Here is a 19821-nt window from a genome sequence, read left to right as displayed (position 1 = left end):
TGCATATGCATCACATGTATGAGTGCAGTGCTGCAGAGGCCAGAATCGAGTGCCAGGCTCCAGAGAACTGGAGTTACAGATGGTTGTGAACTGCCATGTGAGTGGGAGAAACGGAACCCAGATCCTCGGAAAGAACAGCAAGTGTTCATAACTGCTGAGCCATCTCTCCACCCCTCCTTCCTTGAACTTTTATTTGGCTAGTTCTCCCTCTCATAGGCCACAAAAACTAGCCCCAAACCACCTGAATCTCCTGAAGTTACCTGTAGTCAACTAGTCAAAATGCTGAATGAAAAAGTCCAGAAAAACAAAACAAAACAACTCATCAGTTTTAATAACTTTCACTACAGTATTTCTTTTCTTTTTTTTATTTTTTTTTTGGTTTTTCGAGACAGGGTTTCTCTGTGTAGCTTTGCGCCTTTCCTGGGACTCGCTTGGTAGCCCAGGCTGGCCTCGAACTCACAGAGATCCGCCTGGCTCTGCCTCCCGAGTGCTGGGATTAAAGGTGTGCGCCACCACCGCCCGGCCTATCACTACAGTATTTCTATAACACTCTACTTTACTATTAGTCATTGCTGTTCATCAATCACTATGCCTAATTTACAAACTATCATAGGTATAGATGAGAAACAAAGCAAAACAAAAACTAGTACCTTTCGGGTTTATTACTATCCAGGGGTTCAAAGCTAACACCAGGGAATACATCCTTTATAGATATGGGGAAATTACTTCTGATGAGGAAATTCTATTAACATGCTTTAACTACCGCTAGCTCCTTACATCTGGAAACCTATTTTAAAGGTTTTACTATTTAACCTATTTTAAACCTCTTACTCCAGACTTAACATCTATAACATCTACTTAACAACCACATATTATACTAGGTTGCCCAAGCAAACTCGTTTTCCTTCCAAAATTAAACTCTCTCTAAACCTATCCCTAACCCCTCAATCTGTTAATGACACTATCCTTAACACAAATGACCACACCAGATACCAGGTCTCTGTCTCGGTCTCATTTAAAACTTATTTTTATGTATTTGATGTGTTTTGTTTTTTATCGTATTCATCCCCCACTCCTCCCCAGGTCTTTTCTCTCTTGTATAAATAATTTTCTTGTCAGTTCCTCCCCTCTGGGTATACTGTTTTGGTTCTATCTGCTTTTCCCACTTACTTCCATCTTATTTTGCTTACACTACTGTTGATATTCCTTTTGATTTTCCTGCTCATGTTGCCAACATAATTTTAAACAAAATGCAAAACTTTATGTAAGTTCCCTGTTTAAATCTCCTCAGTAATTTCTGAACACTTTACTGGAAACAAAAGCTCAAACTTCTTAGAATGGTTACCTATAGCTTCCTCAAGACCCTACACATGACATCCAAACTATGACTTTCTCAAGATCCTATCCATCACTCCCAAACAAACCAAAGGCAACAACAAACCTATGGTCAAGTTAGAGTGGTAGCCCACACTTACTATCCCAGCATGTGGGAAACAAAGGCACGAGTAAGAGTTTAAGGCCAGCCACAGCTACACAGAGTACAAGGCTAGCCTGAGATATATATATATATATATATATATATATGAATATGACACTGTCTCAAAAAAAGAAGGAAGGAAAGCCTTTTCCACGTTTCTTGCAATTACACTGCCACAACTTAATTACTACCATAGCTCTACCTATATTGTTCTTTTTACCTAAAATACTAATTACCCAATTGTCTTTAATTCTTTCTGTAGTTAGACTTGAGTTAAATATTACCTACTATTTACTCACTCAAATAATACTGGGTAAGTTACATGTACTTTACATATTTTCCTATACAATACATGCTAATAAATGAATCAATGTATCCCTGGCAATAGCTAAACATTTGGCATAAAGAGAATACCCAGGAAATGTTTACTAAATGAAGCCACAAGCACCAACACAGAAAAGTGGTTATATTACTCCTAAATAAATTTATCAACTGTCAATTTTTTTCTTTCAACTAAGTTTAAATCAAAACTCTTAAAAAAAAAAGGTAGGCCGGGCGGTGGTGGCGCACGCCTTTAATCCCAGTACTCGGGAGGCAGAGCCAGGAGGATCTCTGTGAGTTCGAGGCCAGCCTAGACTACAGAGTGAGTTCCAGGAAAGGTGCAAAGCTACACAGAGAAACCCTGTCTCGAAAAACCAAAAAAAAAAAAAAAAAAAAGGTAAATTAACAGAGCTCAAATATCACTAACCCATTAAAAAATTCAGTAAATAGCCCGGCATGATTGCACATACTTTAATCCTAGTAATCCTAGTACTCAGGAGGCAAAGGCAGGCAGACAGATCACTCTAGCCAAGGCTACAGTGAGACCCTGTCTCAAACACACACACACACACACACACACACACACACACACACACACACACACTCACACACCAAATTTAGTAAGTCAGCAAATTAGTGAAAAGTATTAAATACTCAAGGTCCATGGGATGCTATATGGTAAATGGACTACTTTGGGTTCCTCAGCACCCAATATTCTTTGTTCTTTGTCTTTTAAGAGATACTATATTTTTCTTTTCCTCCAATCATAAATAGGATGCTAGACCAGGAATTGGCAACCCCCCCTCAGACAGGGTTTCTCTGTGTAGTTTTGGTGCCTGACCAGGCTGGCCTCAAACTCACAGGGATCTGCCTGCCTCTACCTCCCAAGTGTTGTGATTAAAGGCATTCACCACCACTGCCCCGTTTGGCAAACTCTTAAAGAGCAAGACAGAAAACCCTGGCAGGCTACCAAGTCTATCATAACTGAACTCTGCTACCTGACCACTACCATGCTGATGGGCAATACAAAAATAAATAGTCATGGCTGTGTTCCAGTAAAACTTTCCTTAAAAAAAGATTTATCTTTAATTATGTGTATGTGTGTATGACTAGAGTGGGTATGTGCATATAAATTCAGGTGCCTACAGACACAAGGGCACTGGATCTCCTAGAGCTAGAATTACAGGCAGTTGTGAGCCACCCAGCATGGATGCTAGGACCTGAACTGTAGTCCTCTTGAAAAATGGCATTTCACTCTTAACCATTAAGTGGTAAAACTTTACTTCAACAACCACCACCACCACCACCACCACCACCATCCGGAATAAGAAGGCCAGCACAATTTACCAGGCCCTGTACAAGATAGTAGTATAAAAAAGATGAGTACAAAGTTTTCTGCTATTTTCTGGACCTGGGCTTGCCAATTCAGTTGGAATGGACAGATAGCAAGCCCCAGGGATCTGTCTGTCTCTCCTCTCCAGTGCTGGGATTACAGGTGTGCACCACAACATCCAGCTTATGAATGCTGAGGATCTAAACTCAAGATCTAAACTTGCTTGTGTGGCAAGTACCTTAGTAACTAACTATCCCCCAGCACCCTTCTCAAAGCCTATACTGCACTCTCTCTGTAAGCTTCCTGGCAACCACTAACTTGCTACCCTAGACCCCTCTCCCCTATTAGACCTTAATCTGATGTTCTTCTAATGCGTTATTCTCAACCTAAGGACATGAGGACTATGTATTAATTGTGCCTTATGAACCAGAGCCTAGCTCAAAATCTTAGAACAATAAGTTTACAAATCAACCAAGTAAACTATCAAATTTACCTCCAAACTCCCATATACTTTTCTTTACTAGGTAAGTATATTTTTTCTTTCTAATGCTGGGGATCCAATCCAGGGAATCAAACATGATAGACAAGTGCTCTATCACTGCACTCCTCTAAACTCTTCAATCAATCTAAGTAGAATTTAATAGTAGGGACTCACACTCATATTGACTCCATTTGACAATTTCTTTTCTACATTTGTTAACTTCTTTTCTTCTTTGTTTTTGTTTGCTTTGGCTTTAGGTCAAAAAGTATGCCTCCCTAAACCTTCCTTTAAATGTGTTTTCATAACCCTAAAATAAAATAATAATTATGTGAAACCTTGAGGTCGAGTAGGCTATCTCTCTGTATTCCTTGCTTCTTTCTTGAAAGAAAATTGCAGTAGTAAAAGCAATGGTGTCATTACATATAGTATTTGGTACAAATCTTTTCAAACTTGTATCCGAAAATAAGTGAACTCAACATTCAGCTAGCCAAACTGAAAAAGTACCAGAGAAGTTGAGCTGAGTATAATATCAAAGAAGACCTAGGTGCTGATAGGACTCTCTACTCATGTAGAAATCAGTGTGGCTCAAAATCTGTATGTACTCCTGACAAGGAAGTAGGCTACCATCTGCTAGGAAACTGGGGCACACAAAGAGACTGAAAACACGGAAGCTGATAAAAGGAAAGATCTGAGTATTTTATTCCTCTGCTGAAATACTATAACAATTCTCAGCCCGGAGCTGGAGAGATGGCTCAGTGGTTAAGAGCACTAACTGCTCTTTCAGAGGACCCAGGTTCAATTCCCGGCACCCACATGGTAGCTCAGAACTATCTGTCACTTCAGTTCCAGGGCACCCGATAACCCTCACACAGACGTACATGCATGCAGGCAAAACACCAATCCACATAAAATAAAAACAATTCTCAGCCCAACTTTAGCTTTGGGAAATTATAAGCTGTGGAATAGGGCACTGGAACTTTACTAAGATCTTCGGAATAAGTCAATACATCCAACTCATCATTTTCTCTTTAAACCTCTTGGTCCTAGTGATTAAATTCTCCATAACAGAGACTTTTCAAGCAATCTATTTCTCCAAAAAAAAAAAAAAAAAAAAAACCCCAACTAGAAGTTAAACTTGGCTGGGCGGTGGTGGCGCACGCCTTTAATCCCAGCACTTGGGAGGCAGAGGCAGGCGGATCTCTGTGAGTTCGAGGCCAGCCTGGTCTCCAAAGCGAGTTCCAGGAAAGGCGCAAAGCTACACAGAGAAACCCTGTCTCGAAAAAAACCAAAAAACCAAAAAAAAAAAAAAAAAAAAAGTTAAACTTGGAGTTTAACCCAGAAAGCTCTGACAACAGCCTTTTTGATCAACAGCATCTTATATAAAAATAATAGGGGGCTAGAGAGATGGGCCAGCAGCTAAGAGCACTAGTTGCTCTTGCAGAGGACACAGGTTTGATTCCCAGCACCCACATGGTGGCTCACAACCACCTACAACTCCACTTCTAGGGGACCCAAAGCCCTCTTCTAGCCTCTCTGGGCACCAGGCACACCATGATGTACACACAAAATAAATACACAAAATATTACTATATATTGAAAGACTCTTGACTGAAAGAAATAAATTTTGAAAGAGTAACAAATTATCCAGAACTCTTGAACAAAGTAGGTCATATATGTTCTGAAAACTTATCTCATCATTCTAATTCATACAGGTAATTTAAAAATAGTTTAAAAAAGTGTGCTTTCATTCCAAAAGAAGATGTCACTTTTCAACTACCAGCAGAACAGAAAAACAAAACATAATTTTTCTAATTATGCCGTCCCTCCTTTTTCAAACTGACAATCCCAAAGAAATGTAGTTAAAATACAGCAGCTGGCTAGCTAGGGAATAAGGTCAGAAGGAAAACAACTGGTACAATGGGGATTGAAAGAATGATGATGTCTGTTTTCCCTTAGGATGTGTCTCAATAGCCAGTATGAAAAACAGATGTTCACAGTAACAAAGATATTACTACAGATAAAGAAAAGTGGTTCAGGACAACAGAAACACAAACCCTCAGTTACAGAGTGCTCCCAAGCCAATTTTTTACTAAATCTAACCAGTGCTCCAATTGCTAGTGCAGAGCTGTCAAGATGATTAACTGGGTAAACACACTTGCTGCTCAATGATGCAAGCCTCACAACCTGAGTTTGATTCCCCAACAAGTGTAAAGGACAAAGTGACTCCCAAGTTGTCCCGTGACTTCTACACGCATGCTAATGTGCACTATAGCACACACCCCTCATATATACATCATACTCACACAGATAATACTAAAATTAAATTTAAATTATTTGAAAAGACTGCTAGTACAATGTTAATTTATATAGGAAAATCGTGGAAAACACATATGAGTTTATGTCTTAGCCACTATGTGGGACAAATTTATCAATCTTCTTTAAAATGTGATAATCCCAGGGCTGAAAAGATGCATAGCAGTTAAGAGGACCAGGTTCAATTCTCAGCACCCAAACAGTGCCCAACAATCATCTCTAACTCCAGTCCCAGAAGATCCAACACTTTCTTCTGGCTTCCTCGGGCACCATTCATGAACATGGTGCCCAGTTATATACAAGCAGACAAAATACAAATAAAATATACTAATTTTAAAAAACAATAATCCCCATAATATAAAATTCCTCAGGCTGTTGTCATAGGGATCAAAATGTCTCAGAAGGTGCTTGAGCATTTCCAAAAGGATAAAAAGATCAACATGGTAGTTAATGAATTCCTACAATTTGCGAACTTAGCACTGGGGAGTATCTGGCAATATACACCATGCCTGAGTCTCCAACTCCCAAAGACACAAACGACCGACACTCACCGTACAAACTGGTCTCGCCCGCCGACTGCGAACTGGTGGGTATTGGCAGGGTTCACATAGATTGTATACAGCCCCACCTTCTTCTCCTTCTCCTTTGTCACCACCAGTTTCCTTCAAAGAGGAAAAAAGGCATACAGTCAGACCCAGATGGAGCTCAGCACGGTAGCTCAGATCTGGAATCCCAGCACTCAAGTCAGTCAGCATGAGCTACAGTGACTTCCAGGCCAATCTGGGTTAGTGAAAAATGCCCCTTTCCCCCAGCAAACCCACCCCCAAAACCTAAAAGACCCAAGATGGTCATGAAAAACGAAAAATCAGCAGAGCAAATGCAGACATGACTAATAAGAAATCAAATTCTAATCTGTACCAAAAAAAGTAGGTGGTGTTTTTTGTTTTGTTCTGAATAACAAAATAAAATGCACCATGCTATTTTGAAGACTGGGGGAAAACATGAAGTAATTTTCTAGTGTTGTCTGAGGAGAGTAAGCTGGAAATTATCATGGTAAGTAATTAAACCAGTCATAAAGACATACTGCATGCTTTTCTCCATGATGAAATAAGAGAAAAAGAAAACACAAGAACGAGAAAAGGCTGCCATCACGGCATGTCTGTAATCCCAGCACTTAGAAGGTAGAGGCAGAAAAATTTTGATTTCTCAGCCAATGCACAGCCATGACTTCAATCCTCAGCACCACATAATCTGGGTAGGTGGCACATGGCCTGTAAATACCAGCACTCAGAAGATAGAGGCAAGATCAGGAGCTGAAGTTATCCTTGGCCATCTAAAGAATGAATGGCAAGCCTGGGTCCCATGAGACCTTGTCTTTAAAAAAGGAAGAAATATGAGGAAGACTATGAGGGAAAGGAAGATGCTTTAGGGGGTAAGAGAAGAATCTAGAGGTGACTTTGATTGAAGCACATTATATGTACTTGATGTAATAATGAATCCATCATTTTGTATAATGTATATGAAATAATAAAAAATACAAGCTGGGGCTGAAGAGATGGCTCAGTGGTTAAGAGCACTGTCTGCCCTTCCAGAGGACCTGAGTTTGATTATCAACACCCACATAGTGGCCTACTACTGTCTGTAACTCCAGTTCTAGGGGATCCAATGTCCTTTCTGGCCTCTCCAGGCACTGCACATATGTAGTAAACAGACATAAATGTAGGCAAAATACCCAAACATATAAAATACTAAGTAAATTTTAAAAATTAAGTGTAAGCTAAAAGCATGTGAATGAGTGTGCTATGCCTTAGAGAACATGAAACCAGGTACCTGGAGACACAAGGAGTGCTGGAAGAACCACAGCAACAGTGAGCTAAAAAGTCCTAGAGATCAAAGGCTAGCTCCCAATTTTTAGGGGGAAAAAAAAAGGTCACCAAAAGCCTGGCTTTGGGTTTGGAGAGATGGATTCATTAGTGAAATGTCTGCCATACTGAGTTCGAGCCAGAGCTCCCACAAAGAAGGCGGCTAGATGTGAAGATGTGCACCTCTAACCCTAGTGCTGGGGAGGCAGACAAAGGGCGATCACCACCAAAGCTTGCTGGCCAGTTAGTCTTGCCAAACTGGTGAGCTCCAAATTCAGTGAGACCATACAGGAAGATAAGATGGAAAGCTGGCAAATGGCCCAGCGGATAAGTGGGCTCACTGCCATGCTTGACAAACTGAGTTTGAGCCTCAGGTTCCACATGGTGGAAGAAAAGAAGAAACTCCCTCAAGATGTCCTCTGACTTTCACATGCACACCTTGGCACAAATGTGTATACACATAAATAAGTACGCAAACAAAGATAATTAAAAAAAAAAAAATGGGTGCCAGCAAGACGGCTCAGTGGGTAAGAGCATTTGCTACCAAGCCTGGCAACCTGAGTCCGATCCTCAGGACCCACATGGTGGAAGAAAAGAACCAACTCCCTCAAACTGATGTCTGACCTGTACATGTGCATTACGCATGCATACACACAAATAAACGCAATTTCAAAATTAAACCAACACATACACATTTAAAAACTGAGCTATCGATTTCTAGAACATAAGTAATCCTAAAGAAAACAGCATCCTTTCCTCTCATCTGAAGCAAATTAGCAGAGAATGGATTTATGAAGATAAATATGTATAAACTAAAAAAGCACTTCAAAATTCCTCTGGTTGCAACACAGACGATCCTTCTGATGATCCTCATGTCACCGGGCCCTAAGAGAACCCCTTGGTTACAAGAATTTAGCTAACCAGCCATAATTTATCTCACATAAGAGTAGTTCTTACAGAACTTGTCCTAGATCTAATTGTCAATTTACCAAATATGATATCATACAGATTAATAAACTTACAGGAAAGACATCAAGAAACTATTTATTAAGAGGAACCTGGGTTGGAGAGATGGCTCAGAGGTTAAGAGCACTGGCTGCTCTTTCAAGGAACCCGGGTTTAGTTCCCAGCACCCACATGGCAGCTCACAACTGTCTGCAACTCGTTTCAGGGGATCTTGACACTGTCACACAGACATGCAGGCAAAACACCAATGCACATAAAATAAAAATAAATAAATCATTAAAAACAAAAAGAGGAACCCAACTCAGCTTTTTTTTTTTTTTTTTTAATTTTAAGCTTTTATTCATTTTGGAATAATGGAAATGGAAACAAGAAAAAGACAGCCGCCATAACAAATTTCTTTGTAAAGAAGTACTTTTAGCATTCTCTCTGCCTGGTCAAAGTCACTCCAGCCTAGAACTGTTCTGGACAATGAGATTTTGATTTTAAAATCTATACAGCTTTCCATTAAAAGAATACAGATGCCAGGCATGGTGGTATACATCAAGTAAGATCATCAGGAATTCAAAGTCATCCTTGAATAAACTGTGAGTTCTAGGCCAGCCTGGGCTACAGGAGACTTTATCTTTACGGGGGGGGGGGGGGGGGGGGGGGGGGGGGGGGGGAATTATAGAGATCATGGAAAAGCAGCTACTAGGAGGAAAAAGTCACATATACTCACACATAACCATATTCAAGTGACTGGAAAGCATTCAAAATTACTAACAATTTTTATCAATAGCTAAAAAAAAATGGGAAAAGATACATAGGGAACATTTCTATTGTGTCTATGTATTTTTATTATGAGTTTAAGATGTAATTATTGTAAAACCAACAAAAATGAAAACAGACAACATATGTATGCATGTATGTATGTATGTATGTATTATGCAATGTATGTATGTATTACAGGATTTCTAGAAAGGGAGAGAGATATAACCAAAGATACTGGAATTCAGAAGATTATATAAAGTTATTTAACTAGTAATGACTAGATTGAGATTTGACTTGGTGTTTTTCAACCAGAGAGATGGCTCAGTGGGTAAAGGCACTTGATGTGCAAGCCTGGTGACCTGAGTTCAATCCCTAGAATCCACAGAAAGGGAGAAAGAGAGAACCAACTCCACAAAGTTGTCCTCTGACCTCCATATACCATGGGACATGCGTGCGCACAGGTGCGTGCGCGCGCGCGCGCGCTGCGCGCGCGCGCGCGCACACACACACACACACACACACACACAAAATAATAGTAAAATAAAAATTACCAAAAAAAGTTGCTTTGTTTTTCTATGGCATTACACAGTTAAAAGGGAAAAAGGATTTCCATGTACAAATTGTCTATAGTATAACAAAACTCTATTACAGCATCGATCTTATTTTCAAGACTTACCCTTTATTTTTCTGTATGTAATTTAACTGAACATTTACAAGACTATACCTCTAAGCTAGACTGTGGAGTAATGTGCTTCTTCTGGTAAGCTAAACGGAGGTACTAAGTGAGTGGAGAACACAAGATTACCAAATTATTAAAATCTACCTAAAAGCCGGGCGGTGGTGGCGCACGCCTTTAATCCCAGCACTCGGGAGGCAGAGCCAGGCGGATCTCTGTGAGTTCGAGGCCAGCCCAGGCTACCAAGTGAGTCCCAGGAAAGGCGCAAAGCTACACAGAGAAACCCTGTCTCGAAAAAAATCTACCTAAAAAAGGGAGCTTTCTCTGAAAATTAAGGTAGGGTAGACATTTCATGCTAAGGAACAGACACGGGGCTGGAGAGATGGCTCAGAGGTTAAGAGTACTAGCTGCTCTTCCAGAGATCTTGAGCTCAATTCCCAGCACAACTATCTATAATGAGATCTGGTGCCCTCTTCTGGCATGCAGGCACACATGCAGGCAGAACACTATACATAATAAATCTTTAAAAAAGAAAGAAACACACAGGAAGTAAGGACCTCTCCAAAACCTGAAGCTATCTCTTATCAAACATAGGCTTAAAGGTACTATATTTTGGTGAACCTAAGAGTTCAACATTACTATGACATGTGGAACATTTTTAAGGCCAAGAAATAAGCATTCTGCAAAGAAAATGTGACTACCAGCTAGAAAGATGGCTCAGAGCTTAAGAGTACATAATGCTTTTGCAGAGGACCAGAGTTTGGCTCCCAGCATCCATGTTGGGTGGGTCATAACCACCTGCAACTCTAGCTTCTAGGGTAATGTCTAGAAGCCTCTGGCCTCTGTAAACATCTGTACTCATGTGTACATACCCCCACAGAAACACCCATATACAAAATGGAAAATAAAATAAATCATCACTTCTAGGCCTTTTGGCTAAGATCAAGTATAAAAATAAAACAAATCTGTGTAGCCCTGGCTGTCCTGGAACTTGATCTGTAAACCAGGCGGGCCTCGAACTCAGAGATCCACCTGCCCCTGCCTCCCGAGTGCTGAGATTAAAGGTGTGCCCTACCACCACCTGGTTAAAACTACAACAAATCTTCAAAAAAAGGTATTATGGCTAAACTTACGAAGCTGGCCGGTCTTGTCTCAGGTCAATGGTGAAGACAACAGCATCTTCACCAGCTGACAGGAACGTACAGGGAGAGTCTGGTTCTAGGGCCAACTGAAGGAAAGAAAGGGAAAGGGTGTGGTTTCTAAACATTAGAGGGAATCTAGTTCACTGACTTACCTTTCAGAAGGGAAGCAATTAAAATGTCTTAGCAGGCCAGGCATGATAGGTACACACCTTTAATCCCAATTTGGGAGGTTCTAGAAGGAAGATCTTTGTGAGTTCAAGGGCAGCCTGGTCTATATAGTGAAACCATGTCTCAAAAATAAAAATAAAAAAAAGTCCTAGCCAGGCAGTGGTGGTGCACGCCTTTCATCCCAGCACTCAGGAGGCAGAGCCAGGCGGATCTCAGTGAGTTCGAGGCCAGCCTGGTCTACAGAGTGAGATCCAGGACAGGCACCAAAGCTACACAGAGAAACCCTGTCTCAAAAAAAAAAAAAAAAAAAAAAAAAAGAACAAAAGTCTTAGCAAGTAAAATGTGTACTTTTGTTTGTTTGTTTGTTTTTATAAAAATCCTAAGAAGGGAAGAAGGGGGCTGGAGAGAAGACTCAGCAGTTAAGAGAACTGGCTGCCCTTCCAGAGGTCCTGAGTTCAATTCCCAGCAAGCACATGGTGGTTTATAACTATCTGTAACGAGATCTGGTTCCCTCTTCTGGTGTGCAGACACACATTCAGGCAGAACACTATACGTAATAAACCTTTAAGAAATCCTAAGGGAAATAATTTAGGCCTCACTCACTCTTACTGTGTGAATTAATAGTACATTTATTCTATACAGGACATAGGACAGGTAATCTGTTATTTTAACCAAATCCCAAAAGCAAAGGAAAACAACTATTAAGAGAGATGGAAGGGGTTGGGAATTTAGCTCAGTGGTAGTGTGCTTGCCTAGCAAGCGCAAAGCCCTGGGTTCAGTTCTCAGCTGGGGGGTGGATTTAAAAATTAGATTAAAAAAAAAAAACAAACAAACAAACAAAAAACATTCAATTTATTATGGGGCTGGAGAGATGGCTCAGAGGTTAAGAGCACCCACTGCTCTTCCAGAGGTTCTGAGTTCAATTCCCAGCACTCACATGGTGGCTCACAACCTTCTGTAATGAGATCTGGTGCCCTCTTCTGTATACACAATAAATAAATAAATCTAAAAAAAAAAAAAAAAAAAAGAGAGAGAGATGAAGAGATGACTCAGCTGTTAAGAACACTGACTGCTCTTCCAGAGAACCTGAGTTTGATTCCCACCCATCTATAGTGGGATCTGATACCCTCTTCTAGAATAAAGGTGTACATGCAGATAGAGCACTCGTGTACATAAAATAAATAAAATCTTAAAAAAAAAGTTTAGTCTAAGCGAGGCATGGTAGCACACACCTTTAATCCCAACACTCCCGACATAAGCAGGTGAATCTCTTTGAGTTCAAGGCCAGCCTGGTCAACATAGTAAGCTCCAGGACAGCCAGGGCTATACAGAGAACCCGTCTCAAAAAACCAAAAAGGACTTGATTCTAAAATAAAGTCCATTACATTCAGGCATGCAGACAAATAATATAGAAATGCCTTTCTTTTTCAGTCCCTGTATCTTAACTCTAAAACTTAGTTACCTAGTGGGTGGGAACTAGACTTAAAAATCAAAGAAGTGGGTATTTCTCTTGAGCCTTCTGGTCTCCTCCAAATTTTCTTAGATTTTTTTAAGAGTATCATCCTTTGCAAGGAAAAACACAAATCTATCCTGAGGCTGCGAAGCTCTCAGCCTCCCTGGCTACCACCATGACTATCCATTCTGTACTCAGAGCTCTACATAAAGCTTCCTATAACATGGCTATTTATAGGCTACTACTGAGCAGAAAAACCAGGAATCTTATCAGAGGAACCCAACCACCAGCTCCTGGGAACCATTAAAATGATCTAAAAACAATCAGAGTGAACTTCAGAGGTTTAAGAATGACACATGAACTCCAGGATCTCTGAATTAACCACTCTCAGCTTGGGGCTAGGTTTGTTTATTTTGGGGTTTTCAAGACAGTCTCACTCTGTAATCTAGGCTAGCCCTGACTCACAGCAATGCTGCCTCAGCTTTCCAAATACTAGGGTTACAGCTGTAAGCCACCACACCCAGCCAGGGGCTAGGGATAATCAACCAAATTTTGTAAGCATATGAGCTGAAGGTCTTTGAAACACTTGTTTTTCAGGAACTCTAGGACAGTCGGTTTTGTCCCCCTCTTAACAAACCTAGGGGCTGCACGAAGGCGGTGAAGACAACAGAGGGGACACAAGAGAAAACCTGGCTGAGACCCAGAGGCTCTGGACCCACAACCCCGGGAACAAGGGCTTTCTTACCTTGTGGGATGCTCCCTTGTGCTGGGCCACACGCTTTGTGTTCTTGCAGCACTGTGTAGCAGAGAGTTCCGCCACACGGACCTGTCCATCCCGGGCGCACATAGCCAGGGTGGAGTCACCACTGTTAGGAAGGAACTTGGCCTGGAGCATTAAGAATGAAAAAGGGACACAAAAGAAATTAAAGAGGTAAATTTAAGAGAAAAATGTGTTGATGACCCCTTGTCACTCTTCCCTCGTACAGCTGGATGTACCTTTCCTACTCTGTACAGACAGCTAAGCCCAAATCCTTCCAGAATTAAAAGGAAGAGAAAGGAAGCCACTTCTGACATAAAAGAGAATTCTGGATGGCTCTGGAACGATGAACACTATGTGATTAAACACTGGTAAACTGCAACTATGCCTTACAGGGGGGAAAAGCAAGGAACAAGGACAAATCTTCATCCACCAAACAAACATAAATATGCCACAAGGGGAAAGGAACCTGGAAAGAAGAAAGAAAAAGGACATGCTTTTGGATGAGTGGCTAGTATATATGGACAATGGGACTAAGGTGTAGTATCTCCATAGAACAATCATTATTAGCCAAATTTTATCAAATGCATACCAGCCATGAATCAAAAGTGTTTAGCTCCCCTTGTTTTCTTTTTCCTGAGTACTGGAGAGTACTCAAAAGTCTTAGCACATGCTGTTATTTAGTGCTGATAAGATGTGTTACAAGCCCTATTTCATAGATACATAAACTCAAAGTACAAAGTAAATAACTGTACAGACTTACATAGGGCTAGGATCTGAAAACTAAGCAGTTTGGTTCAGGAGCCTGTGCACTCTACTACACTGCCTTGTACTGATACACCTATAGGAGTTTCAAGTATCCTACCCATACTGGGACTTAACAATAGTCCTTATGTGCAAGGAAACAAAAGGCTGCCATAGGGCTCTCAGTCTATCACTATGGAGTCAAGGCTGGATCAAGTCCTTATATCTAATTCCAATCACAACTTGCTACTAGCTTCTGCTCCAGGCAGCAACTCAACTTTGTCTACCCTCATGCTTGATTTTTATCAAGTTGCTATTACATCTTTTTGCCTTACCTGGAAGACATTACTCTTGTGGCCACTCTCAAAGTCCAGTACTGGCTGCCGCCGCACCCAATCCCACACCACCACCTTCAGGTCATCACTGCCACTGGCCAGCCAGGTCCCACGCTGGTTAAAGTGCAAGGTATTGACACAACCGGTGTGGCCCTCCAGCCCATGCTGCAGGCGGAAACGCTGGACAAAGACTCTTGCCCCACAAGCCTCATACACAAAGCGGGCACTTGAACCCAGCTCCCGCTCCCGAAGGGCAGGAAGGGCTTGCCAGCGAGGTCGGGGCAAAGCTGTTGTCTCTGAGGATACCCAGTCCTCCAGGGCTCGCTCATCATCAGATGAGTCCTGATCACGGCTGGCCCGTTTGCGCTGTACGCGGTGCCGAGGCTGTTCCTCTTCCTCTTCCTCTGAGTGGTCATGAACTCGGTTTTCATCGTTGATGGAATAATGGCCAGTGTCCTCCATGCTATCGGAGTCCTTTTCTTCACCTGAGCTCTCTGTGTCTGTGCCTCGACTTTCTGTGCTGGTGCGGTTGGGGCCACCATCATCCCCAGTCAAGCTCAAACTCAAGTCTGAGGCCTCTACTTCAATACCTGAGGATGTTTCCCTTCCCTCTTCAGCTCCAGACATCTCTTCTGGACTGCTAGACAGGCTTCCTGGACATTAATGGATAGATGCAAAGAAAAAAAATGAGGAAAATTAATTAGGACAGTGATCAGAAAGACTTTCCACTTTGGTCTAAGAAACTATTACCCCAAAGACCAAGAAACCAATTTTAGTAAATGTGTTTACTTCCCAAATGCTCATAAAGAATAATTGCTGCCTGTAACTCAAAGTCATCTTCAGCAAGTTGGTTTTGTTTTTTGGTTTTTTTATTAATTTATTTAACTTTATGTGCATTGGTGTGAAGGTGTCAGATCCCCTGGAACTGGAGTTAGACAGTTGTGAGCTGCCATGTGGGTTCTGGGAATTGAACCCAGGTCCTCTGAAAGAGCAGTCAGTGCTCTTATAACCACTGAGCCACCTCCAGGTCCTCTTCATCAAGTTTTAAGGGCACCCTGGGCTATATGTCTCCAAAACGTGGAATGGCAGAACTTCTGAGGGGAAATCTTGGTTTTATTTATTTATTCATTTATTTAGGTTTTTCAAGACAAGGTTTCTTTGTGTAGCCCTGGAGCTCACTCTGTAGACCAGGCTAGCCTGAAACTCAGAGATTCTCCTGCCTCTGCCTCCCAACTGCTGGGATTAAAGGCGTGTGCCATCAGCGCCCAGCTGTTTGTTTTAAATAAAAGATTAAGATCAAAGCTGCACAGGCGGGACTGGAGAGATGGCTCAGAGGTTAAGAGCACTGGCTGTTCTTCCAGAGGTCCTGAGTTCAATTCCCAGCAACCACATGGTGGCTCACAACCATCTGTAATGAGATCTGGTGCCCTCTTCTGGCCTGCAGGCTGAACACTCACTGTATACATGATAAATAAATAAAATCTTCAAAAAAAAAAGCTGGGCGGTGGTGGTGCATACCTTTAATCCCAGCCAGGCGGATCTTTGTGAGTTCGAGGTCAGCCTGGCCTCCAAAGCGAATTCCAGGAAAGGCGCAAAGCTACACAGAGAAACTCTGTCTCGAAAAACCAAAAAAAAAAAAAAAAACCAAAAAAAACCTGCACAGGCACTGGTAATTCCCATACTCAGAAAACAGAGGCAGGAGGATTACCCCAAGTTCAAGGCCAGCCAGGGCTATACAAAAAGATCAAGTCTCACAAAACTCAAAACCATACTAAATAAGAAACACAGAGCCAAATACAGGGATAATAGCCAAAGAAATCAGAGAAATAGAGTCACCAGCTAACCTTAGCTTACCTCGCTGCTGTAGCTTCCCAAGAGAACTAGCTTCTCCCTGTCTAACCTGCACCTTTATTGCCTTGCTGTTCTGCCTTCTCATTGGCTCTTAGCCCAGCCACCTCATTTCCTCATCACTGCCCGTCTGTACAGACCTCCAGGTCTCTATGGTTAGTACTGGGATTAAAGGCGTATGTCACCATGCTTGGCTGTGTCCTTGAACGCAGAGACTCTGCCTGCCATGTGATCGGATTAAGGGTGTGTGCTACTACCACCTGACTTCTGTTTATGGCTGGCTCTCTATGTCCTCTGATCTCCAGGCAAATTTTATTTATTAACATACAAATAAACTATCACCACAGGAATGCTATATGAAAGTGTGCCTAGAGGTGACTTAGGTCCATAAAGACACACATCACATGTACTCTCTCTTGTGTGGATCCTAGCTTCAAAATTTTACATCTAGATGTTTAGTTTGGAATAGCTATAGAAGTCAGAGGTAGGCGGATGTCTCTGAGTTCAAGGCCAGCCTGGTCTACAAAGTGAGTTCCAGGACAGCCAGGACTGTTACACAGAGAAACCTTGTCTTGAAAAACTAAGGGAAAAGGGGGGGTGGGGAGGAGGGGGGGCGGGCACACTAGGAGCTAAAACACATGCTATATGAAAGTAGTGGGGATGAAAATATTGAGGATTAGAGGCCTGAGGAAGGATGGGGGCAGAGAGGAGGATGAGGGATTGGAAGGTGTGTGAACTAACACTAAAAATATATAAAGAGCCTTATAGGAACCCACTATTTTATAAACTAATTAAATAAACACTTAAAAGAAAAAAATAAAATGTTTTGAATGGAGATGCCTTGCTTGGGTAAGGGTAAAAAAGCTTAAGACATAGATTATTAACACAAATCTCAACGCCAATTCTGGTGTTCCTCCCTGTAATTTCGAAGTCACGGGATGACCCCCAAACAACACAGGCTATTGCTGTTGGCTGTCTACTAAAACTAGACGGTAAAAGCCTATGGCTAAAGAAACCAGTTTCTTTGTAGGACATAAAAATATCAAACTGGAATTGACCTGGCTAGTTTTCTTAGAGCCAAAAGGAGAGTAAGTGCTGGAGAGAAAATATATCAATGGGCTGGAGAGATGGCTCATCAGTTAAGAGCACTGACTGCTCCTCCAGAGGACCTGGGTTTGGTTCCCAGCATCTAACAATCATTTGTAACTCCAGTCCCAGAGGATCCAATATCCTTCTTTCCACTCAGGCACTGCATGTACATGGGATACCGACATACATTGAGGCAAAACATCCATATACATAAAATACAGTAACTACCCTCCCTCATTTTTAAAAATATACCAATGGCAAAAAAAAAAAAAGTGTGTGTCTGATACAACTACCTTAGATTCTGCCCTCTGTTTGAGACAGGCTCTCCCAACATAACCCTGGCTAGCCTAGAATGCATTAGACCAGGCTGACCTCCGATTGTGGCAATCTTTTTTTACTTCCTGAGTGCTGAGATCACAGGCATACACCACCACACCTGGCTTTAGGCTGTGTTGTTTCACAGGCACCTACTGATTACAGCAAATAACTTAACTATCTATTAAAAAATCTCCAGCAGTAACAAGGCACTATTTCAATTGAAAAAAAAAATCAAAAGAAAAAGTATCTCAGCAAGATCTGACACAGCCATCTTCTCACCGGATGATGGTAACTGACAAAAAGCATCTGGCTATGCCGTTTCCCAGGTCAGGAAGGCACCTACCTCCTGCTGCTTAACTGCTAACTTTCTCTCATAAACATTTTGTATTACTATGACAGTTATTTATTGGGGGGGGGGCATGCCACAGTGAAAAGGACACCTTGGATGAATGAGTTTCCTCCTTCCACCATGTGGGTTCCAGGATCAAATGCAGACATCAACCAGGTGGCAAACAAGTTTATCCACTGAGCTCCAGTGCTGGACAATTTATAAGTTCTTAAAACCCAGGAATCATGGGTTGAAGGATTTTAAGTTGGTCATTATGATCACTAACACAGGTTTTCACTTGCCCTATTCTAGCAAATGTATTTTAATTTACTTCAACTAGTTAGCTTGTTTTTAGATATGATGTCATTATGTAGCCCACACTGGCCTCAAACTCACAAAGACTCTGTCTCAGCTTCTCAAGTGTTAGAATTCCAGGCATGAATCACTAAACATAGTTTAGTAAATAGTAATAACAATAATTTTTTTTTCTTTTCTTCCATGTTTTCAGGGATTAAACTCAATGCCTTGTACTTGCTTGGCAAGAGGTCTACCCCTGAAACTATAAACCCAACTCTAGTTTAAAATTTTCATACTAGGACACATATTTTCAGTCTCTTTATTGAGAGATGAGACAGTTTTATCAAGAAGCACTCATGAAGCTGATAGAAGGCCCACTACTTTAAGTGGATCTTGAGAGGCTCAGCATATTGTAGTCTGCTATCTTGGCAGTGACATAACTGGTCACTTTCAGTGGGTACAATTAAATGTTGCACTCTTGTCTAGTAAAGAAATCATTGCAATGAAGACTTGAGCAATGTTCACATTCAATACAATCACAATTTCCAACCTAAGGTCCAGGTACGGAAAAAAGAAGGGAAGAAAGGCTTTTAAAATACTGTTTACTTTGGTCTCCTCTCTGAAGATAGTACAAATTTTATCCTGCTACAGGTAAAATCATCAGAGAAAGGTAAACCAGTTGTGTGACTCTAAGATATGCTATTTGAGTCCAATAATGTTTACTCATGTAAACCTGGAACACTTTATACTGCCCGCTTGTCTGGGTTGGAGCACTGATTTGTAAGACTGCTGAAGAAATAAGACCTCCTTCCAATGAATTCTCAGGCAAAGTCCAACACAGAAAACAGATACAAGTGTTTTGTTTGAAGTAACAAGAGAAGCTTGAACAACACAAAAGCACCCCACCAAACAGCATAATAGTAGGAAAACTGGGCTAGGAGGCAGAAGAAAAATGGGGCGGGGATGGGGGGAACCCACAGAAATCTGAACTTAGGAAGCAGATTTGCTGAGAATTACATATGCTGAGAAAGTATACTAGATGTGTTTAAGTGCAATTGGGCTTAAGCTTGGGGTTGGTAAGAAGGGATAAAAACACACCTAGGGCAGGGTATACCCTAACGGTAAAGCACCTGTTTAGTGTATACAAGGTTATAGGTTAGATA

The 19821-nt window shown here is 41.4% G+C and overlaps 1 protein-coding gene across 5 annotated transcripts in view; it reads right to left on the bottom strand.

Annotated features, from left to right (window-relative positions):
- The window catches only part of Dcaf8 (DDB1 and CUL4 associated factor 8), a 48396-nt gene that overhangs the window by 10742 nt on the left and 17833 nt on the right, over nucleotides 1–19821 (bottom strand). For all 5 annotated transcript variants that reach the window (XM_052737655.1, XM_052737653.1, XM_052737652.1 and 2 more), the window contains 4 exons: nucleotides 14779–15431; nucleotides 13688–13828; nucleotides 11313–11407; nucleotides 6477–6587 (listed from right to left, as the gene is read on the bottom strand). In XM_052737655.1, coding sequence (XP_052593615.1) covers nucleotides 6477–6587; nucleotides 11313–11407; nucleotides 13688–13828; nucleotides 14779–15431 — 1000 coding nt within the window. The remainder of the gene's footprint in view (nucleotides 1–6476; nucleotides 6588–11312; nucleotides 11408–13687; nucleotides 13829–14778; nucleotides 15432–19821) is intronic.

The sequence above is a fragment of the Peromyscus californicus genome, unplaced genomic scaffold (assembly GCF_007827085.1).
Source record: "Peromyscus californicus insignis strain IS unplaced genomic scaffold, ASM782708v3 Scaffold_14__1_contigs__length_90479793_seg_2, whole genome shotgun sequence".
Classification (NCBI taxonomy): Eukaryota; Metazoa; Chordata; class Mammalia; order Rodentia; family Cricetidae; genus Peromyscus; species Peromyscus californicus.
The sequence above is the reverse complement of the archived record's forward strand: the minus strand, read 5'-3'. Positions and strand labels throughout refer to the sequence as shown.